Source organism: Hemiscyllium ocellatum, chromosome 18 (assembly GCF_020745735.1).
Source record: "Hemiscyllium ocellatum isolate sHemOce1 chromosome 18, sHemOce1.pat.X.cur, whole genome shotgun sequence".
NCBI lineage: Eukaryota > Metazoa > Chordata > Chondrichthyes > Orectolobiformes > Hemiscylliidae > Hemiscyllium > Hemiscyllium ocellatum.
Genome location: NC_083418.1, coordinates 81447152 through 81471785, shown reverse-complemented (window position 1 = coordinate 81471785; position 24634 = coordinate 81447152). Strand labels below are relative to the sequence as shown.

The following is a 24634-nucleotide window of genomic DNA, read 5'->3' as shown; positions in this document are numbered from 1 at the left end:
TTCCTCTCCTCACCCTTTTCTCTGCCCTATTGTTTTAAATCTGTTGTATCTCTAATATTTTCAAAGTTTTATGAAACATTAATTTTGTTCCTCTTCACAGATGTGGCCAGACCTGAGAATATTGTTCTATTTCAAATTTTTATCATCCACAATGTTTTGTTTTTGAGACAAGTACCCATAGAGAGTGACAAGTTGGAGAAGTGAGCAGGTAGGTGGCAGATGTGGAGAAGTGTGACAGGTCACAGTTAGACACACAAAATAGGCCATCTGGTCCAGAGAGTGGTTTCATCATTTAGCATCATCATAGTTGATCCTTTATCTTAACATCACACACCTTTGCTCCCTAGATACCCCGCGACACCTTTAGCTTCAAGAAGTCTATTTCGTTTAAGCATTCAATCTCTACTATTTTCTGTGGTAGAGAACTCACCATTCACCACGCTCAGCAAAAAAAAAGTTCCCATATCAATCTGAAATGGCCTGTATATCCTGAGACCATGATCCTTTGTATTACATCTCCCAGCCAAATAAAATATCATCTCTGAAGCCATGTGTTCAGCCCAGTCAGAATTTTGTGTATTTCAATAAGATCTGCTCTTGCTCTTCACACTTCAGTGAATCTCGGCCCAGTTGACCCAATCTCTCATACTCAAACTTGCCATCCCAGGAATCAATCTGGTAAACCTTTTGTATGGTCCCTTTATGGTAAGTATATCTTTACTTAAGGATGCTGAAACTACATACAATACTTCAGCAGTTGCCTCACCAAGTCCTTGTAAAGATGTGTTAAGACTTCCTTGTTCCTGTATTCAAACCCTCTTTTTCTTACTGACTGCTGCTCTAGGAAAGTGGTATAAAATAAAATGTACTAAAGCAGGAGCAGAGACACCAGAGTATATGAGCACATGAGTCTGCAAGTCTAAAACAGACATGACAGATAATGGAGAGATGTTCATTATTCTAGACTTCATTAACAGAAGCACAGAATATGAAAGCAGGGAAGCTACAAATTCATACAGAGCACTAGTGAGGCTTCTGTTGAGCTGCTGTGTCCAGATCGAGACATAGGACAGAGGTTATGGGAAAGATGTGAATGCATGAGACTGAATGTAGAAGAAGTTTATGAGAATGGACCCAGGCATGAGAGGTTTCAGTTAGGAGGAAAGGTCTGAGAAGTGGGGATTCTTCTTCTTGGAAAGCAGAAAGTTAATGAGATTTGACAGAAGTTTTCAAAACCATGAGGGATCTAGACAGAGTGGATGGGGAGAAACTGTTCCCTCTGAAAACTTTTTCACACAGTGAGCAATTGTAGTCTGGAATGCACTGCTCAAGATGTGGTGGAGGCAAGATCAACTGAGATATTCAAGAGAGCACTGGACCATTAGTTAAAGAAAAAAACTAAATATAAACCATGAGGGGAAACCATCAAGGATCATAAAACCTGAGAATAAGAGCTTCTTTAAATATATTAAGACGAAGAGAGAGGTCAAAGTGGACATAGGCCTCTTAGAAAATGAACCTGGGAGAGAGTTATGAGGAAATGGCAGAGGATCTAAACATATTTTGCATCAGTCTTCATCTTCTGAGCATCCCATTAATACTAAAGAATACAGGGGAGGAATTAGGTACTGTTACTAACCGTAGAAAACTATATTAGACAAATTAATGGGGCTAAAGGCAGATAAGACCCCTGGCCCTGATAAGACTGCATTCTAAAATCCTCAAAGTAGCTGCTACAGGGCTAGTGGATGTATTGGTTGTAATTTTCCAAAAAGCCTTCTGATTCTGGAAAAGGATCAGATGATTAAAAAACTGCTAATACAACACGCCTATTCAAAAAGGGAGGTAGAAGGTAGGTAATGATAGGCTGATTAACCTAGCATCTATTGGAATCGATTGTTAAGAAAGTAATAGCAGCACATTTGAAAAATCATCATCTCATCGAGCAGTCAGCACACCTTCATACAAGGGAAGTCAGGTCTGACTTTGGAAGAAGTTTCAACCAGAGTAGAGGGGAACCAGTAAGTGAACCTTCCGGAAGGCATTTGACAGGGCCCCACGCAAAAACCTAACCCATGAGATAAGAACTCTCCAGTGTCAATAAATGGCTTGAATACAGAACTGGGTCATGAGCAGGATGTGGGGATAAAGGGTTCTTTTTCAGGATGGCAAACTGAAACCAATAATGTTCCACAGGCATCAGTGCTGGGTCTGCAACTGTTTACAATACATGTTCAGCTATTTGAAGGGAAGTCCATATTTGAGATATGAGAGGCTTTCAAAGAGCTAGGTTAACAGCAGTGCAGGATAGGCATGTCCCGTTGAAGGCAAAGGAATAGGAAGGGCAAGATTTGTGAACCGTGGATGACAGGTGAAATTGTACAACTAGCCAAGAGGAAAAGGGAAGTGTATACAAGGTCCAGGCAGCTGAGAACAGAATGGGCCCTGGAGGAATATCGGAAGAGTAGGACAAGTCTTAAATGAGGAATCAAGCGGGCTAAAAGGGGTCATGAAATAGCTTTGGCCAGCAGAATTAAGGACAATCCCAAAGCATTTTATTCTTATAGATGAAGCAAGCGGGTAACTAGAGAAAGGATTGGTCACTAAAAGATAATGAAGGAAGGCTGCGTTGAACCTCAGAGAATGGGCGAGATTCTGAATGATTACTTTGCACCAGTGTTCACTGAGGAGAGGGACATGATGAATGTTGAGATTAGAGATAGAAGTTTGATTAGTCTGGATCACGTTGACATAAGTAGGGAAGATGTGTTGGGTAGACTACATACCAGCGAGCCTGACGTCAGTGCTGGGGGAGTTGCTGGAGACGGTACTGAGAGACATGATTTACTTATATTTAAGAAAAGAATGAGCTTCTCAGTGATAGTCAACATGGTTTTGTGCGGGGGCGATTGTGCCTTACCAACTTAATAGAGTTCTTCGAGGAAGTGACCAAGTTGATAGATGAAGGAAGGACTGTTGATGTCATATACATGGACTTCCGTAAGGCGTTTGCTAAGGTTCCCCACTGTAGACTAATGGAGAAAGTGAAGTCACATGGTGTACAGGGTATTCTAGCTCGGTGGATAAAGAACTGGTTGAGCAACAGGAGACAGAGAGTAGTAGTTGAAGGGAGTTTCTCAAAATGGAGAAAGGTGACCAGTGGTGTTCCACAGGGGTCAGTGTTGGGGCCACGGTTGTTTGTGATATACATAAATAATCTGGAAGAGGGCACTGTTGGTATGATCAGTAAGTTTACAAATGACACAAAGATTGGTGGGGTAACAGAAAGCAGAAGGGACTGTCAAAGAATACAGGAGGATATAGATAGACTGGAGAGTTGGGCAGAAAAGTAGCAGATGGCTTTCAATTCAGATAAATGTGAGGTGATTGGCCTTGATTTTTATGTCCTCGTTGTCTACAGGAATAGTGCCAGAAGACTGGAGGATAGCAAATGTGGTTCCCTTGTTCAAGAAGGGGAGTAGGGATAACCCTAATAACTATAGGCCGGTGAGTCTCACTTCTGTTGTGGGCAAGGTCTTAGAGAGAATTGTAAGGGATAGGATTTATGAACATCTGGATAGGAATAATGTGATCAAGGATAGTCAGCATGGTTTTGTGAAGGGCAGGTCGTGCCTCACAAACCTCATTGAATTCTTTGAGAAGGTGACCAAGGAGGTGGACGAGGGTAAATGGTAGATGTGGTGTATATGGATTTTAGTAAGGCGTTTGATAAGGTTCCCCATGGTAGGCTACTGCAAAAAATACAGAGGTATGGCATTGAGGGGGAGTTGGAGGTTTGGATTAGGAATTGGCTGGCTGGAAGAAGACACAGGGTAGTAGTTGATGGTAAAGGTTCATCTTGGAGTGCAGTTACTAGCGGTGTTCTGCAAGGACCTGTTTTGGGACCTTTGCTGTTTGTCATTTTTATACATGACCTGGAGGAGGGGCTAGAAGGTTGGGTGAGCAAGTTTGCAGATGATACGAAAGTCGGTGGAGTTGTTGACAGTGAGGAAAGATGTGGCAGGTTACAGCGGAATATAGATAAGCTGCAGAGCTGGGCAGAAAGGTGGCAAATGGAGTTCAATGTAGCTAAGTGTGAAGTGATTCACTTTGGTAGGAGTAACAAGATGATGGGGTACTGGGCTAATGGTCGGATACTTGGTAGTGTGGATGAGCAGAGGGATCTTGGTGTCCATGTACACAGATCTCTGAAAGTTGCCACCCAGGTAAATAGTGCTGTGAAGAAGGCATATGGCGTACTGGCTTTTATTGGTAGAGGAATTGAGTTCCGGAGTCCTGAGTTCATGTTGCAGTTGTATAAGACTCTGGTGCGGCTGCATCTGGAGTATTGTGTGCAGTTTTGGTCGCCATACTATAGGAAGGATGTGGAGGCATTGGAACGGGTGCAGAGGAGGTTTACCAGGAATGTTGCCTGGTATGGTAGGAAGATCGTATGAGGAAAGGCTGAGGCACTTGGGGCTGCTTTCATTGGAGAAAAGAAGGTTTAGGGGTGACTTGATAGAGGTGTACATGATGATTAGGGGTTTAGATAGGATTGACCATGAGAACCTTTTTCCTCGTATGGAGTCAGCTATTACGAGGGGACACAGCTTTAAATTAAGGGGTGGTGGGTATAGGACAGATGTTAGGGGTAGATTCTTTACTCAGCGAGTTGAGAGTTCATGGAATGCCCTGCCAGTAGCAGTGGTGGACTCTCCCTCTTTATGGGCATTTAAATGGGCATTGGAAAGGCATATGAAGGATAGTGGGCTAGTGTAGGTTAGGTGGGCTTGGATCAGCGCAACATCGAGGGCCAAAGGGCCTGTACTGCGCTGTATTTTTCTATGTTCTATGGGATGCAGATAGGCAAGTCTAATTCTAGAGCGAATTATACAATGAATGGAAGAGCCGAGGGAAAAGTTGATGGGCAGAGAGATCTGGGAGTGCAGGTCCATTGTACCCTGAAGGTTGCTGCACAGGTGGATAGAGTGGTCAAGGCGGCATATAGTATACTTGCCCTCTTTGGACTGGGTATTGAGTATAAGAGCTGGCAAGTCATGTTAAAATCATACAAGAGAGTGGTTCGGCTGCATTTAGAATATTGTGTACAGTTCTGGGTGCCACATTATCAAAAGGATGTGGACGCTTTGGAGAGGGTGCAGAGAAGGTTTGCGAGGATGTTGCCTGGTATGGAAGGTGCTAGCTATGAAGAGAGGTTGAGTAGGTTAGGTTTATTTTCACTAGAAAAAAGGAGATTGAGGGGGGACCTGATTGAGGTTTACAAAATCATGAAGGGTATAGACAGGATGGATCGAGACAAGCTTATTCCCAGGGTGAAGGATTCAATAATGAGAGGTCATGCTTTCAAGGTGAGAGGTGGAAAGTTTAAGGGGGATCCACACGGCAAGTACTTCACACAGAGGGTGGTGGGTGTTTGGAACGCGTTGCCAGCAGAGGTGGTAGAGGCAGGCACGGTAGATTAATTTAAGAGGTGTCTGGACAGATGCATGAGTAGGTGGGGTGCAGAGGGATACAGATGCTTAGGAATTGGACGACAGGTTTAGACAGTACATTTGGATTGGCTCAGGCTTGGAGGGCCGAAGGGCCTGTTCCTGGGCTGTAAATTTTCTTTGTTCTTAATGACTTGTAGGAAGGTAGCGAATCTACTGCTGCTGAATTTGCAAATGATATAGAAATAGATGGAAAGGTAAGTTGTGAGAGGAATACAAACGTTTTACAGACAGATACTGATGGGTTAAATAAGTGGGCAATAAGTTTGTAAATGAGGCAAAATGTGGGAAATTGTTCATCTTGGAATGGAGAAAAGAAAACTCAGTCAAATGGAGACAAATTGCAGAAAGGGATGCAGGGATACTTGTGGATAACATACAAAGCTAGCATACAGGTGCAGCCAGTAATCGGGGAGGCTAATGGAATGTTGGTCCTTATTTCAAATACCAGAGTATGTAGTAGGAAAGTCTTCTTAGAGTCATAGAGATGTACAGCACAGAAACAGACCCTTCGGTCCAACCCGTCCATGCCAACCAGATATCCCAACCCAATCTAGTCCCACCTGCAAGCACCCGGGCCCACATTCCTCCAAACCCTTCCTATTCATATACCCATCCAGATGCCTTTTAAATGTTGCAATTGTACCAACCTCCACCACTTCCATACATGTACCACCCTCTGCGTGATAAAGTTGCCCCTTAGGTCTCTTTTATATCTTTCTCTTCTCACCCTAAACCTATGCCCTCTAGTTCTGGACTCCCCCACCCTAGGGAAATGACTTTGTCTATTCATCCTATTCATGCCCCTCAAGTTTTATAAATCTCTATATGGTCACCCCTCAGCCTCCGACACTCCAGGGAAAACAGCCTCAGCCTGTTCAACCTCTCCCTTTGACTCAAATCCTCCAATCCTGGCAACATCCTTGTAAATCTTTTTTGAATCCTTTCAAGTTTCACAGCATCTTTCCGATAGAAAGGAGACCAGAACTGCACACAATATTCCAACAGTGGCCTAAACAATGTCCTGTACAGCCGCAACATGACCTCCCAACTCCTGTACTCAATACTCTGACCAATAAAGGAAAGCATACCAAATGCCTTCTTCACTATCCTATCTACCTGCGACTCCACTTTCAAGGAGCTACGAATCTGCACTATAAGGTCTCTTTGTTCAGCAACACTACCTAGGACTTTACCATTTTACTTGCAACTGCACAAGGTGCTGGTGAGACCCCATCTGCAGTAATGTGACCAGTTATGGCCCACTTATTTAAGGAAAAAATATTTCAGTCAAACAGTTCAGAGAAGGTTCACTAGGTTGGTTCCCAGCATGGAGGGATTGCTGCATGAATAAAGGCTAAATAGCTTGAGACTCTACTCACTGGAGTTTAGAAGAATGAGAAAAATCTAAGATTGTTAAGGCACTTGAGAGTGTAAATGGGGAGATCTGTTTCCTCAAATGGCAGAGGCTAGCATAGTGTCAAATAAAGGGACACCAATTGAAGTCTGGAATGAGGAGGAATTTCTTCTCTTGGAGGGTTGAGAGAGTTTGGAACTCCTTGTCACAGTGAGCTGTGGGGACTGAATCTTGAGTACATTTAAAGGCCAAGGTAGACAGGAAGGGAATCAAGGGTTATGAAGACAAAGCAGGAAAATGGATGTGAGGAATGTCCAGTCAGCCACATTCCCATAGCTTGGCAGAGCTGGCCTGAGGCGCCGAATGGCCTACTCCTGCTCTTATTTCTTATGGTCTTGATGTGCAGGAGGAAAAGCAGGAAATGGCTCTACGTTAGAATGCTCAAAGCGGATGCAGAGACAATGGGCTGAATGGCATCCTTCAGCACCATTAGAATTCTGTGATTTTGTTTAAATAGCAATTGTTTTGTAACAGATTTTCATAGTATCAGAACTCTAAAAATTGACGTTAGTCACCAAGAGTTTGGAGACTCAAAATACATTTATAGTAAACTGATCTCTCTCCCTTGCCCAATACTGAGCCTTAGGTTGCTTCCAAACTCAGAGAATGCAGTGGATGTTCACCAGACCGATCCCTGGGAGTTGAGACTGTCTTACGAGGAGAGATTGAAGTCAGTGTATTTTCTACACTTTCAAAGAATGAGAGGCAATCCTACAGAAACTAACACTGAACTTCACATGTGATCTAGTTCAACATTCTAAAATGTGAACCTTGCTATCGTCCCAGAACTCTCAGGGAGGCAAAGAGGTAACATTAAATCTAAATTAATTACATTCAATTTGCTACTTCCATGAAATTGTATGTGTTTAGAAACCTGCCTGAAGGAACAGCAAATACGAAGTATCAAATTTTAAAAATGTCCTTAATATGCAATCATTAAGGAGAATTTTGAAAATTAAAATTCTGATTACAATATTAATTAACAGTAGACAAACACAGAGCAATTGCAACTTAGCAAAGGGCCACACGTAAAGACAACAACATTGCTTCTGCAGAATATCAAGCTTTGAAACTAACCAAGGTCATGACACCAAGCCTGTCAATCTCATGAGCAGGGTTTCGAGGGGTCCGTCTTGGCGTGGAGTGTCCACTTCCAGGTGGAGAGGAACTCGCGAGAGACGAACCCGTAAATGAGGCGGGAAGTGTACCCCCTCTGTATCGGCAAAGATTCAGACCATCCAGGCTACCACTTCCAACTCGGCTTTCGATCTCTTCTGCCCTCTGCTGTGTTGACTCCTTTTCTTCTTGGATCAGCCTGTAAACAATCGAACAGGTATCAAATCCCTTTGTCATTCTCTCATCCAGATAGCTTGCCACGAATACAGAACTTAAATATTGCTTTAGGGGAGAAAAAGAACAAAGTTGAAACTTTTTACCTTGTAATTATCAGGACTGAGACACAAGAATCCAAACTTTTAAAGAGAATATTAATTTATTCAGCATGAGAAGAGGGCACCAACTGGTTGAACCAAGAATGCCATGGAGATGCAGGAGGATCTGTGAACTGTCAATTTTCACTCGCTGATTAACCTCCCAACTGGCAGGAAGAACCTACTTAGTCATGGTGCTGCCGTAGGGAAATTTTGCAGAAATCAAGTTTCCATTATCCTTTGTCAATGAAAAAAATGCAATACATTCACAAACTTCTTTTGCTGACACAGTATAAGACCCTGTGCATGAACCTATTCATACTTCTGGCATACAAATGAAATGCACTGTTAAGTCTGACCATTGATCTCAAGTTGGTTTCTGGTGTCATTATTGCCACAGTTTGAATTATTTAGTAAACAACAGATTTAGATCTAATGCTGTACACCATGTTTGCAAAATCAGAACATAGACTGAATGAGCGTGATCAGCACGCTGCCCAGTGTTGGCAGTCTGAAGCGCTGCGTTGTCTGACAAAATCCTCCAATCATTGGGACATACAACTTACATATCTGACATCACACTGGCACTGAAACTCTCATACCACATTAACCATTTGTGTGGTATGCAGAACAACTTCTTGGCTCAAAAACAGGCTCCTGTTAAGGAAAATACCACTCGTGTTCATTGTAATGTAGAAGTGAGAGACATCTAACTCAACATATGTCTACAGATAGGAGCCTGCTGTATCAGAAAAAGACATTTGTGCATGTGTTGCATTTATTGCTGGGTGTTCCCTTTCAAAATTTGGATTCTTGTACCTCAGTCCTGATGAAAGACGAAAAGCTTCAACTTCGTGTCTCTTTTCAACAAAGCAGAGGATAAAATAAAGCATTACTAATGTTTCAAGCAATCAACTGGACTCCCCAAATGAAGTAGTGTGAACATCTCTACTGAGACTTTAATTACAAGTGCAATAAATTTGAAGTACAATACCTTAAATATTTAGTCAATTGAACAGTAATGTCATTGGCAACGCAATTCACAAACACAAACATAGGCAGCCGGTGTTTTGTTTTTCACTTGTGTGACACGGGCATCATTTATTGCCTACCCGAGTTGCCCTCAAGGTGGTGGTGGGTGACCTGCCTTCTTGAACTACTGGTGTGATGGAGGTAGATCCACACTGTCATTAGAGAAAGAATGCCAGGACTTTTACCTCAAGCACCTTCTGATATACACTGTTGTATCTAACCAAAGTCATCTTTTTCACAAAACATTAACTACAAACAAATAAGACATACCTTATTTCATTATTGATAGCATCCAACTGTTCTTGAAGCATCATAGCCAAAGTCTGGGCATCTGCCTGACCACTTGGTGACAGCAGGTCGACAGAGCTGAATATTGTTTCTCTATCATCTTCTGCATCGGATACTTCAGCATCACTCTCAAAGGCCTGGGCTACATTTGCCAAGACACTAGCTTGTTGTGCACGCTCCCATTCTTGTTCATTCAATGTCTGAACCTACTCAAAAAGGTACAATGCAAAAGATTTAGAAACAAGATACCAAAATATGCAAACATACGATGTAACCACAACAGAAGCAATCCACACCACCTCTTGATCCTGTTCCACCACTCAATTTGATCATGGCTGATTTATATTTTAGCTCAATTCACCTGCCTTGGTCTTTAACACTTAGTACCTATGCCAAATAAAAATGTGAACCTCAATTTTGAAAATTTGAACTGCCTTCCAGCTTTCACAGCTATTTGGCAGATTCATACAGAATGACCAACACAGAGTAAAATTATTACATTACTGACACTAAAAGCAATTGGACTTTGGATATATAATAGTATTTACAACTACAGAAAACTTGTTCAAGATTCACGTTCCTCCCTATAAATCCTTTATTCACAATTATTTTACATTTTGAGGTATTTATCTCTCTGCTTCCCAATGGTGAATTTTTAATTTTTCCTTAATTTTGAAAAATGCTCTGTTCAGCCTTTCCTCAAAATGGTTTCCTTTTTCACTGTATAAAATAATTGCTCCACTTTCTTCCTTGTCACGCTGTGCCAGTGCTTGCTGAAAAAGTTACTGGCACAGTGCAATATCAAGAGATTTTTCCATCCCGTGGTTAAGCCTGCAAAGACTCAGGCCTAAATTTGAATCCAGTCATGTAATGTCTGAGTGAGCATCAAAATACCAAACATTCAAACCGATTCCTCTCAAAACAAAAATTTCATACGGTTGATTTCAGTTCAGCATTTTAAAAAAATAAATTAATATATATAAAAAGAAAATGGAATAAAGACTTGTGTCTTTGCTTTTCCTTCCTTTGTCATTATATATATGATGCAAATTGATGCATAGTGTGCACTAGCACGAGGGGGAAATAGTCTGAGAATTAGGGCCAGATCATTCATAGAACATTACAGCACAGTACAGCCCTCGATGTTGCGCTGACCTGTCATACCAATCTGAAGCCCATCTAACCTACACTGTTCCATGTACGTCCATATGCTTGTCCAATGGCGACTTAAATGTTAGGACTTCTACACACAAAGCATAGCAGATGTTTGGAACTCTCTTCCACAAACATCAGTGGATGCTAGATCAGATGCTAATTCTAAATTTGAGAGAGATAAACATTTGTTAAGCAAAGATATTAAGGGATATACGCCAGAGGCAAGTATATGGAGTTAGGTCACAGATCAGTCATGAATGCTGGAACAAACTTGATGGGGTGAATGGCCTACTCCTGTTCCTATGAATGCTGATTCTTAGAATAGGGGTTTAAAAACTAGCATCCATAGTTCACAGAAGAGACCACTCAACTCATTAGATCTGTATTTGAGCAGATAACCTCTTTACTAGGGTGGTTTATGTCAGACTTTAATAGAAAGGGATTCAAGGAGAGCAATTCCTCACTTTACCTTGGTACATCTATCAGTCATTTAATGAATGCACATTCTTGTTCAGCATCGTGAATCCTGTCAAAGTCATTTGACATAGGGTTCAGCGTGGGGCCACATCATCAGATCGGGATCATATTGGAACCACCTCTACCATTCCCAGGCCATTTCTCTTGCTGCCAACCTTGTGGCTTGCAGCCTCGCTCCAATTCTCCTGCTTCCTGAACTTGTATCTCCTTTTTACAACTTGCTGCCTGCAGCTTCAAACTGTCCCTCTGGGCGCTCACATCCAAAGCCCTTGTTCACACTGAGCTCAGGAGATGGAAAGTGGGCAAAACAAGGAGCAAAAACTTTGGTGAAAGAACAGCAACCCTGGTAGTTCACAATGACAGAGAATGGTAGAGGCTGTGAGCTGGACAGTGACAGTGACAGTGAAGTTCAGGAGCTGGATGTGTGGTGATATCCAGGAGCTTTGTGAAGGCAGGAATAACAGGGGCAGGATTAACAACTAGTCAAAGCTAAGTAAAAAGTTACTATATTTCTTTTATATTTTAACTTATAAAATATGTTTTACTTTTGCCAGTTGGAAAATTTATCTAGTAAAAATATTTGATGTTGCAAAATACAATTACAATGTTTTTAATTGATAAGAAAAATCCTATAGAACTTGACCTCAACTTTTACACAGATTTAAATGGGATAGGGCTGTGGAGGCTGGATCACAAGGATTTGGGGAAAAAGGTAGGAAGGTGGAGTTGAAGATTTTCAGATCAGCCATGATTGCATTGAATGCCAGAGCAGAGTCAATGGGCTGAATGGCCTACTGCTGCTTCGGTGTGTTATGGTGTCTGTAGGAGTCTGTAGGAGATCAGCAATTTAGGCTGGAAATGAGAAAGTTTTTCAAAGGGTTGTGGATGTATGGAATTGTTTATCTCAAAAGGCGTAGTTCAGTTATTGCATACTCATGAAAGAGATCAATAGATTGCTGAACACTAAGGGATCCGAAGCTACGATAAAGCTAATTACTGTGGATTTGGAAATCAGAAACAAACCAATTTCTGGAGAAATACAGCAAGCCGAGGAATTCACTACCCCAAAGTGAGGTGGATAGTGGGACAGTGAGTAAGTTTGAGGAGGAGTCAGACAGATTTTTATTTGATAATGGGATGAAGAGTTATGGGCAGAAGGCAGGAAAACGGGGGTGAGGACCATATCAGCCATGGTCGAATGGCAGAGCAGACTCGATGGGCCAAACGGCCTAATTCTGCCCCTATATCTAATGAACTCATGAACATCTGAGAGAAAGAGACAAAAAGTGTTAAATGTTTTAAGTTCAATATGAACCTTCCTTAAAACACTGCCAAACCTGAGTTTCTCAGGCATACTCTGGGATCTGGAATTGGTTTGGGAAGTCAGTGGTGAGACAGAAGATATTGAAAGACAGAACAGGCTTGAAAGACTGAACGGTTTGCCCCTATTTCTCATGCTTTTACAGGTCTACTGTTCAATTCTTTCTTGTTGTGAATAATCATAATACTTTTAATAGAAAATACTTAAAATATTACAATCAGCACTTAGAAAGATCTGGAATTGAAAACTATTACACAAAATGCATGATACAAAAACTTACATGCTGCAGAAATCCACCAGAATGTAGCAGGAAACAGAAAATGTCATACATCAGTTGCATATTGCAATGAGAGAAAGAAGGCAAGCAGAGACAATATTGCCTGATAAAGTAAATGACCAAGAATAGATCAAGAACAAAATGGAATAGTTACACTGAAAATGCAAATGTCTATTTGGCAAGAGAGGATCAGCAAAGATAACAGCACAAGTGTTTCTCAAGCACCTGATGTTCAGATTGCAACTTGCTAGTGTTACTAACAAGTGATCCAAGAATTTAGAACTAATGGAGCAACAAATCACAAAGGACGATGACTGTTTTTTTAATTTATTATGCAGGATTGCATTTAAATACAATCACAAGATTGAAAAGATCAACTCAAACTTACGAGTCACCATCTCTATGTCAGAAGTAATGTAACGAATACAGTTAGGAATTCCAGAATACTATATATTATGTCGATAGATACCTTTCTCATGAAATAATTCCATTTAAATAATGACAGACACCTAACATGGTATGAAAGATGCTTTACGAACACATGAATTGGAGCATTTATATCCTTCCTTAACTATGGAAACCAACACTGCGTGGTCATTATTCCAGGTGTGAACCACAGAATCCTTACAGTGTGAAGAGGGGTTATTTGACCCAGCAAGCCTGAACGGACACACTGAACTGCGTCCCACTCTGACCCAGCCCCTCCACCTATCCCATGGTCTCACTAATGCCACACGTAATTAAATTCTCCTGCAATAAGCAACCCTTAGCTTCTCTAAATACTTGCTGTACCTGCAAACTAATCTTTTGCACCAGGATATCCAGATCCCTCGGCAACTCAGAGCTCTATTATCTCTCACCAACTAAACAATATATTTTTTCTTAATTCTTCCTACGAAAACCTACAATTTCACATTTCTCCACATGAAATTCAAACCTTTGGCCATTTAATCAATTTCTCTGTGCAGCCTCCTTATATTTTCTTCACAACTTATTTTTTGATCCACCTTTGAATGCTAGAATATTAGCAATGACATGCAATTCTATGAAATGTCATTCTATTTGCACTACTGCCTCCACTATCGTTATCTTAAAGCAAAGCAGAAGCTATAAAGATGAAACAGCACCCAACAATTATTACAAAGCAAAGTTACTTCAGTCAACACTCAAACTACTCCCAAACTACATCTAAATGAACTTTCACTGTGTTGAAAAAAACCAAAGTCTTTTATTTTGAAAAGGTTAGTGCTTAAAGGAAAATATTTCACCAATGTTGCTGAATAACAGATTTGCAAATACTGAGTAATAATTTTCCTCCTCATATTCCTGTCCTTGTTCTAATTATTATATCTTCACTTTTGTTCTGTTCTGTTTCTGCATTTTAATTTTGATCATTGCCTCCTTTTCATTCAAATATTTCTTAACACCACCAATAAAAAGAAAACGTCAAGTATGTGGGTGGGAAAGACGACAGGACAGAAGGTTCACACTTTCATTGTAGCATTTGAAAAAATAGACCTGCCCCAAAAGCAAGTATATTAACTCAACCCACAGTAATGTCGTCTACTCTTAATTGCCTTCTGAAATGACCGGTCAAATCACAGTTCTTTTCAAGGGCAACAAATTCTGGCAACCACTGGTGTCCACATCCCATGTGTGAATAAAACAAATTGGTTTTTAACTGCCCAGTTTCATTGGGTGAATAGGTTTTAAAACAACTCTCATTTATAGAGTCAAACAGCATGGAAAAAGTGTCTTGGGTCCAACCCATCCATGCTGACCAGACATCCGAATCTGAACTTGTCCCATTGCCAGCATTTGACCCATATCCCTCTAAGCCCTTCCTATTCACGCACCTGGCCAGACGCTTTTAAATGTTGTAACTCTACTAGCCACTGCCCCCACCACTTCCTCTGGCAGCTCGTTCCATACACACACCATCCTCTGCATAAAATTGTTACCTGGAAAAGCGCAGCAGGTCAGGCAGCATCCAAGGAGCAGGAGAATCAACGTTTTGGTATTCCTGAAGGAGGGCTTATGCCCGAAACGTCGATTCTCCTGCTCCTTGGATGCTGCCTGACCTGCTGCGCTTTTCCAGCAACACATTTTTCAGATCTGATCTCCAGCATCTATAGTCCTCACTTTCTCCTATGAAATGGTTACCCCCCAGGTCCCTTTTAAAACGTTCTCCTCTCACTTTAAACCTCGGCCCTCAGGTTTTGAACTCTTTCACCCTATCCATGCCCCTCATGATTTTATAAACCTCTATAAGGTCATCCCTTAGTCTCTGACACTCCAGGGGAAAAGAAAGTCTCAGCCTATTCAATCTCTACACAGCTCAAACTCTACCCTGGCAACATCTTACAAATCTTTTCTGCACCCTCTCACGTTTAACAATATCCCTCCTACAGAAGGGTGACCAGAATTGTCCACAGTATTCCAAAAGTGGCCTCAACAATAGTTATGCACAGCCGTATGACATGACATCCCAACTGCTACACTCAATGTTCTAACCAGTACACGCAAGCGTATCAAACACCTTCCTCACCAGCCTGCCCACTGCGACTCCACTTTCAAGGAACTATACACCTGCACTCCAAGGTCTCTCTGTTCATTAACTCTTCCCAGGGCCTTACCATTAAGTGCATAAAGCCTGCCCTGATTTGCCTTTCCAAAATTCAACACTTCACATTTATCTAAATTAATGGATGATGATGGGATAGTATAAGGTGACGAACTGAGAATAGTTCACAGGTTGGCACAAAATCGATGGCCAAAGGGCCTGTTCTGCGCTGTATTGTTCTATGCTCTAAACTCCACCTGCCACTCCTTTGCCCATTTAACCAAGGTCCCGTTGTAATCTTAGATAATTTTCTTCACTGTCCACTATTTTGGGGTCATCCGAAAATTTGCTGACCATACCTCTTACATTGTTGTGGTTCTGTTCGCCGAGCTGGGAATTTGTGTTGCAGACGTTTCTTCCCCTGTCTAGGTGACATCCTCAGTGCTTGGGAGCCTCCTGTGAAGCGCTTCTGTGATGTTTCCACCGGCATTTATAGTGGCTTGTCTCTGCAGCTTCCGGTTGTCAGTTCCAGCTGTCCGCTGCAGTGGCCGGTATATTGGGTCCAGGTCGATGTGCTTATTGATTGAATCTGTGGATGAGTGCCATGCCTCAGGAATTCCCTGGCAGTTCTCGGTTTGGCTTGTCCTATAATAGTAGTGTTGTCCCAGTCGAACTCATGCTGCTTGCCAAACAGAGAACAGCCTGGGAATTCCTAGAGGCATGGCACTCATCCACAGATTTAATCAATAAGCACATCGACCTGGACCCAATATACCGACCACTGCAACGGACAACTGGAACTGACAACCGGAAGCGGCAGAGACAAATCACTATAAATGCCGGTGGAAACATCACAGAAGCGCTTCACAGGAGGCTCCCAAGTGCTGAGGATGTCACGTAGACTGGGGACGAAACGTCTGCAACACAAATTCCCAGCTCGGTGAACAGAACCACAACAACGAGCACCCAAGCTACAAACCTTCTCACAAACTTTGAACTTCTTACATTCACATCCAAATCATTCATATAAATTGACAAAATCCAGTGGACCAAGCACTGATCCTTGTGGTACATCACTGGCCATAGGTCTCCAGCCCAAAAACCAACCCACCATCACCTGACTCTGCCTCCTACCTTCAAGCCAATTTTGTATCCAATTGGCCACCACTGGATCTGGATCCCATGTGATCTAACCCTTACTAACCAGTCTACCATGCGGAGTCTTGTCGAATGCTTTGCTGAAGTCTATGCAGGCGACATCTACCACTCTGGCTTCATCAATCTTCATTGTCATCTCTTCAAAGAACTCAATCAAGTTAGTGAGATATGATTTCCCACGCACAAAGCCATGCTGACTATCCCTAATTAGTTCTTGCCTTTCCAAATACATGTAAATCCTGTCCCTCAGAATCCTCTCTAACAACTTACCCACCACTGGCCTAAGGCTCACTGGTCTATAGTTTCTTGGCTTTTTCTTATGGACTCACTAAAATAATGGGAACATATTAGCCAATCTCCAGCCTTCCTGCACCTCAGCCATGGCTATCAATGATACAAGTATCAGGGAGGAAGGGGCCCAGCAACCTTTTCCCCAGCTTCCCAAAAAGTTCTAGGAGACATCTGAGCAGGTCTCGAGATTTATTTACCTTTAAACGTTTTAAGACTTCCAGCACCGCCTCTTCTGTAACATGAACACTTTTCAAGACATTACTAATTTCTCCAAGTTCCCTAGCTTCCATGTTCTTCTCACAGTAAATACTGAAGTAATATATTTGTTTAGTATCTCACCAATCTCATGTGGTTCTACACACAGACGGCCGGGTTAATCTTTAAGGAACTGTATTTTGTCCCTAGTTACTCTTTTGCCTGTAAAGTATTTATAGAAACTCTTGGTATTGTCTTTAACGCATGTCCTCCTGATTTCCCCCTTAAGTATATTGCTACTGCCCTTATACTCTAAGGATTCACTTGATCCCAGCTGTCTGTACCCAATACATGCTGCCTTTTTCTTAAGCAGAATCTCAATTACTCTGGTCATCCAGCATTTCCTACATCTACCAGTCTTATCCTTCACACTAACTGCAACATACTGTCTCTGAACTCGTCATCTCGTTCTTAAAGGCCTCCAACTTCCCAACCATTCCTTCAACTGCGAATAGCCTCCCCAGTCAACTTTTGAAAGTTATTGGATGGATCCATTATGTCTTTAAAAAGCAACTGGATAAATTGCTTCTGAAAGTCCAATAACAAGAAACAGTTAAAACTGGAAAATTGCAAGTATGAATGAGGAAACTGTACCTTTGAAGGTTCATCTCTTAAAGCTGCTAAGCGGCCCTTCTGAGTTCTACGTAATACTGATGCACCGCTGTATTGGTCTGGGTGTTTGTCTACCTCTGACGCAGATGTTATTGGGTACCTAAAATCAGAGGGACTACCTAAATGTGACCTGCTAGAACAAAAGAGATTCAATATTTGTTAAAGGTTTTTGGGAAAATTTAGCGATTTACACCCAGCAAGAAGTCTCATATAATGGGGTTAGAACATTGACAGTAAAACTGCTTCTTCAAACCACACTCAAGTGTTCTTGCTGGACGGTCAGTTTGATACGGTCATCATTAAAGCCATGTTAAAATTACAATGCAGCTACATCAAGTATCAACAGAAGACTGCAAATGGGACAGAGGTAAACTCTGGATTATTTTTCTACGAAGCAAGTAGTCAGCAGATTAAAATGATAGATTTTATGAATCTGTGTGCCTTGAATTCAGGTTGTAAACCCCCAGCAAAACATTTGACTTTGACACCCAAATTCCTGCCATGCATTCCTGATGCATGACCTCCAGTCACAACCAGCAATTTTTTTTTCATAAAAAATTTAAGGGTTAAATACTTAAAGAAATGCACTGCATTCATCCTAACTTTCCCTACTCTTGCATGTGAACACATAAGCTCAAAAAGATGCAGATGCAAATACTGATGTAAAACTTGTGCAGTGCAAATCAGCATTTAAACCCAAACGTATTCTAGTGTGAAGTAGAGTGAAATATCCCTCCCTCCAGTACCATGACAGACTCAGGCCTGGGCATCAGGACTTGGATTTCAGATTGCAGTTACAGCTGCATTATAATTTAGAGAAAGCGCACACTTACAGAGCAAGGATGCCCCTCAATTACCCAATTCACACCAAAAGGTAAACAGAAAAATTTGTTAGTTATCTTTTCCATCAGTCAAGAGGTAACTCAGAGAGAAAGGCATCAAGAGGCTAGAAAGCAGTTCAAACTGAAGAGATCATACTTTATTCTTGGATCAAGATGGCAGTGGCGAGGGGTTCCTGAGTCATCCACTCCAACTGCTTTGCTTTCTTTTGTCACTTTCTTTTAGGTTTTAAATTTTTACTTACCTTCTGGAGAGAGCAGTGATAACGGCAGCTGCTGGAGGCCTACAGCGGGGACTTTGGCAGTCGGCCAGGAGGTGGTTGATGTGCCTGTGTAGTACTCTGGTGGTCAGCCGCACCATGGAAGCAGCTGGGGGATTGAACCGGCACCAGAGCAGGGGTCTAGCGGCATGTGGCTAGGTGGTTGGTGAGCCCGGATGGCAGCGCAGGGATCGAGAGATCAAACCCTTGTGGGGAAAGCCCAGCGTGGAGCAACTACAGGCCCATGGCTAAAGGACTGTAATTTGGAACTTATAACTTTATTTCTTTCTTACTATTTTATACTGAGAAGAACTGTAACTTATTTATTTTGTTACTTTTTACCTAAAATTTTGTACCTAGGGTACCTTGTACCTAAAATGGGAAACTGAAGGGTGATACTATAATCTTTTCATTGTACTCCTGTAGCCCAGTACCTCAGTACACATGACAATAAAACTTAATTCTAATTATTCTCCAAATTACTCATTAGAAACATTTACGATTGTTGAAAGATATTAGAGAAAAATTGAAAATGTGCACATAATTTCTAAAGTCTCAAAATAGTGGAGAACATAAATTTGTTAATTTTCTAGCCATTAACTGAGAAGTACATTATATTTTAAATAGGAACTTTATCAAGCATCCTAAAGTATTTTATTTGAAAAATCAATGGAACAAATTCAAGATTGCATTCAAACAGATTATTCAATGTTTTATGCTGAGTCATTGGTTAGGTTGTCAAAAATTCTGAACTTCTAGGTTATTGTCATAATTCTAATTTGAATACTCAAAGAAAATGTTTCAAGCATCTTCACTTTCAAGTTTGATGCATACAGTAAGCATAAAAGTAACTGAATAAGTGTAATGGTCCTGGGAAAAGCAAGCTAAAAGTTAAAAGTAGAAGAAAATGCACTCTCCAAAGCATTTCACAAAAACGTTGGTGGAGGAGGAGTTTGGAGTGGTGGTGGAAGGTAGCAAAGCAGACTTGTCAAGGAACAGCATCCTACTGAGTTGGACATAGACTGCAGAAGGACCTATCATCTATATGTGGGGTGGAGATGAGAAATGTAAAGGGGGCCAGGGCTGTAATGGCAGAACAAATGTGTCTTGGAACACTGAAATAAAGAGGTTTGAACGGGAGGGCACAGTGACGCATGGAGAGGCTAGGATAAAAGGGTAAGAATTTTGAAATTAATGCAGTGAGAAATAGCAAGCCAAAGATACTAAATCAAAAATATTTAGAATTTGATATTCTTTGAACAAAAGTCATTTTTGCAGTGGTCAATATTGTACATTAGGTAACAATCATGGCCTTCATAAAAGCAAACTTTTCTATTTATTTTTAGATTCATTCATGGGATGTGGGCATCACTGGCTGGGCTGCGTTTATTGCACATCCCCAGTTGCCCTCGAGAAGGTTGGTAGTGAGCTGCGTTCTTGAAACGCCACAGTGTATTTGCAGGATTTTGTCCCAATGACAGTGAAGGAACAGTGATTCATTCCAAAGTCAGGTTCAAGAGGAGCTTGGGGAGGTATTTGCAGATGGTGGTGTTCCCATGTACCTGCTGTTCTTGTCCTTCTACATGGCAGTTGCCGTGGTTTGCAAAGTGCTGTCTAAGCAGCCTTGGTGAATTTCTGCAGTGCATCTTGTAGATGGTACACACTGTTGCTACTGAATGTTGGAGGAGTGTGGAGTGGAGACTTGTGGATGTGGTGCCAATCAAGCGGGTTGCTTTGTTCTGGATGATGTCAAGCTTCTTGAATGTTGTTGGAGGTGCACCCACCCAGACAAGTGGGGATTATTCCATCACCCTCCTGACTTGTGCCTTGTAGATGGCGGACAAGCTTTGGGGAGTCACGAAGTGAATTATTCACTGACCTGCTTTTACAAAGAACACAGACCAGTGCATCTTTGGAATAGGTCCTTTGGTCCACCATGTCTGTGCCGACCATGATGCCATTCTCAAGTAAACACATCTATCTGCACGTGGCCCAATTCCTTCTCCTCCCTGCCTGTTCATGTCTCTGTCGAAATGCCTCTTAAATGTTGCCATCGTACCTACTTCTAGCACCTGCCCTGGCAACGAGTTCCAGGGCCCTACCCCACACTGCATAAAAAATGTGCCTCACACATCTCCTTTAAAACATCCCCCCTTTCACTTTAAACCTGTGCCAATTATATTTGACATTCCCACCCTCAAAAAAACAACTCTTCTACTACCCAATGTATTCATACCTCATAATTCTGTAAACCTCCATCAAATCACTCCTCAGCCTCCGAGACTTCAGTGAAAACAATCCAAGATTTTCCAACCTCTCCTTACAGCTAATACAGGAAACATCCTGATAAATGTCTTTCGCAACTTCTCCAATGCCTCCGCATTCTTCCTATAATGTGGTAATCACAGCAACGTTTTTTTGCTGCACATGATACTCCAAATGTGTTCTAACTAAAGCTTTATACAGCTGCAACATGACTTGCCAATTTTTATGTTCAATGCCTGACCAATAATGGCAGGTATGCCTCATGCGTTATTTACCACCTTATCCACTGGTGTAGCCACTTGCCGACAGCTATGTACTTGCACCCCAGGATCTCTCTGGATATCAATGCTCTGAACAGTCCTGTCATTTACTGTATACTTTCTTCACTATCCACAGCACCTCCAATTTTTATGTCATAACCACTGTACTTTTATGTCCATTCCAGTTCAGTATTCTGATCAATAGTAACCCCAGAATGTTCATAGTCGCAGATTCAACAATGGTGATATCATTGAATTTCATGGGGTGATGGTTAGATTCTCTCGTCAGAGATAGCCATTGTCTGACACGAGTGGCACAAATATTGCTTTCCACTTGTCAGCCCAAGCCTAAATACTGAACTGCATTTGGACACAAACTACTTCAGTATCTGAGGAGTGGCAAATGAGCTGAACATTGCTCAATTAAAACAGAGCATCCCCACTTCTGACTTTATGATGGAGGGAAAATAATTATGATTGTTAAAAATATTTCTACTAATGACTTTTTATGATAAATATTGAAGACATGTATTACCTTTTCACTGCTTATGTCAAAAAGAACATGAGCTGAACTATGAATTTAAAACTTACAGTAGAAATCATGAAGCAAAGATATAATAAAACAATCTTGTATAAACTGATGAAGAGTATTTTTGTATAATACCTATGATGCAGAGCGTCTCCAAAAGAAGCAGCTTTCACTCGCCATTGATCATTCTCAGCTAACAATTTATTCTGAAATATTCAAATGTAGTTCCATGAAAGAAATGCAATGTTAATAAATTCTAAAATATAGACAAAAGTGGTGGAATGTATTGAGATCAATTAAATTAAGGTTTGTACACATGCAACCAAAAACTTGACCTGACAACATTAAGTGCCTGAAAGACAATCTTAGTGGTTACTACACTTTAATTTTGCTGTATAATTCTGAAGTTCTAAATGGGCCTGTTATTTGTGAACCAAAACAGCAGCAAAGATTGTCCACAGTTCCATTGAATTCCTTAGTTTTCTGACATATTTGCAGAAACTTAGGCAAACTTCCATTAAATAAAGGAGTAGTTTTGGTTTGAAAAGACCATTCTCACAAATACAGTTTACATATTTTAAATTAACTATGTTAAACATGTTGTGTCCTACAGATGTGAAGAACAAATTTTAGGACCAAAGTTCTGCTACAGTGATAAAATGTTAAATCAGAAACAGTATTGTTAAGAGTACACAATTTTTTTTAATTAGCAGGACAGCTTACCGAAATTTCATACTTCAATACAATGGGTAGGCAAAGAGCTGAAGCGAATCATAAGGCTATAAACTTAAATCACGAGGAATAGTATCTTTGCAAATGAAACCTACCTTTTCATGGTGTGTTTCTTCAATTAGCTGCTTTGTATTTTCAAGCTCCCGGATAAGGGAATTCTGAAAGAGTATTTTACAGGATAATTTAGAAATTCTAGTTTAACATTACTACAGGAAACCGAAACAGGTATTGTAATTAAAATATATAATTAAGATTTTATATAATACAATATATGGCTTTAGTAGGATTACAGAACAGGATTTTGCCCCAGTTCTCTATCCCAAATTTCCCAAACTGCTCCCATCTTTCCAGTTGCACACTGTTCATCAGCCAAAACGTTGGATATGACTAAGCACTAAACTTCAGCACAGCTGCAGTGTACTACTGGATGCAGTAAGGTGGTCCTTTGAGTCCATTTTCCTCTCTCGGCCATTGAGAATGTCTTTAATGATTCATATCATCACTATCACGTGTGTTCTGAGGAAGGGTCACTCAACTCTAAATGTTAACTCTGATTTCTCTTCACAGATGCTGCCAGACCTTCTAAACTTTTCCAGCAATTCCTACTTTTGTCACTATCATGCGTGTTCTGTCCAAAGGTAAGTCCTTGACTCATAGAAGTCTTTCCAGGTCTCGCTTTTGTCAGAATTTTAATCGGCTAATAATTTCCTTATATTTTTCAAATCGGCCAGTAGTCCCTCCTCCATCCTTTTCCTCAAAAACTTTTCTCCAAAATGTCTCTACAAGTCCACATCCTCTTAAAAAGTGCCCAGACATACTCTGTCTGTTCCTAGTTACATTTAGCAAATGTCTTCGTTCATTCACCCTTCACAGTATTTCATCTGTTTTTTTTCTGCCCAGTTGATCTTATCCATTCTCCTCCAAATCCACATTTGAAGGTCATTTAGCAAGTTGGTCTCCTCTATTGATAAGGTGAAGCTTCATATCCAAGTAAAACACTCCAAATGAGGTTCGTCACAAGTTACTTCCAAAGCTGTTTATTCAGCTTATCGTAAAAGAACCATCGCTTCTGACCAAAAGCTTACCAGCTTTTCCTCTAGTTTCCCTTGCTTTTCTTCGTTGCACTTTCCATCTGCACATAAATATGTTTATGAAATATTTCAATCTTGGCACCTGTCCTGGTTCTCTTCCATGATCATTTTCAGATAGGCAGCACTTTGGCTTTGCCAATACTATATAATAGAAATCCTAAAACATGTATATGCAGATCAAGTCTATCTGGTGTCTGAACTGCAGCCTTCTGAACGGAGGTCAAACTTTAATGAAATCCTAGGTCACTTGAAGGATGCAATAATTTGGATTATTTTATAAATGACTACCTTTTCCTCTAATGCAGCCATCCTTTCCTTTAGGTGAAGCTGAAGTCTTTCATTGGACTCTGACAGGAGTTTATCTACTGTGTCCGATAATCGCTTATTGTGTTCTTCATTCATCTTTTCCCTCTGTCGAGCCTTTTAAATAGATAGATGGGCTGATTAAAAAAATTAGACACAGAGCTCAAAAACCAACTATTCAAGTGACTGACACACACTACACAAATTAACAAACCTAGACTTAAATACTAAATTTCATATTAAAAGTACGTGCTCATGCACTGAGCACAAACACTTCACGCTACCTGATGTATTAAACACAAATAGAATTGCACCATACCCAAATATTTTCTAACAGACAGACATCTGGCACATACAGAAAAGAATCAAGTTTAGTGAAAAGCTATCGAAATACCACAAATCTAGGATGTTTAGAAGTGACAGCCCAATGCAAAAGCTCCCCACACAGCCATTTTCAAACAGAATCCAAAGTTTGTGAAACTTGTCAAGTTTGGTTAGAAGTTGAGATGAATCTGTTATTGAAGAAATATTTTATTTGCATAAAAAAGGTGGATAGTTCCAAGCATGGT

The 24634-nt window shown here is 40.9% G+C and overlaps 1 protein-coding gene across 9 annotated transcripts in view; it reads right to left on the bottom strand.

Annotated features, from left to right (window-relative positions):
- The window catches only part of LOC132824518 (liprin-alpha-1-like), a 230080-nt gene that overhangs the window by 71397 nt on the left and 134049 nt on the right, over positions 1 to 24634 (bottom strand). For 6 of the 9 annotated variants that reach the window (XM_060839129.1, XM_060839135.1, XM_060839133.1 and 3 more), the window contains 6 exons: positions 24051 to 24182; positions 22767 to 22829; positions 22075 to 22145; positions 17769 to 17919; positions 9660 to 9883; positions 8005 to 8242 (listed from right to left, as the gene is read on the bottom strand). In XM_060839129.1, coding sequence (XP_060695112.1) covers positions 8005 to 8242; positions 9660 to 9883; positions 17769 to 17919; positions 22075 to 22145; positions 22767 to 22829; positions 24051 to 24182 — 879 coding nt within the window. The remainder of the gene's footprint in view (positions 1 to 8004; positions 8243 to 9659; positions 9884 to 17768; positions 17920 to 22074; positions 22146 to 22766; positions 22830 to 24050; positions 24183 to 24634) is intronic. The other 3 variants (XM_060839131.1, XM_060839138.1, XM_060839134.1) reach the window with 2 other exon arrangements.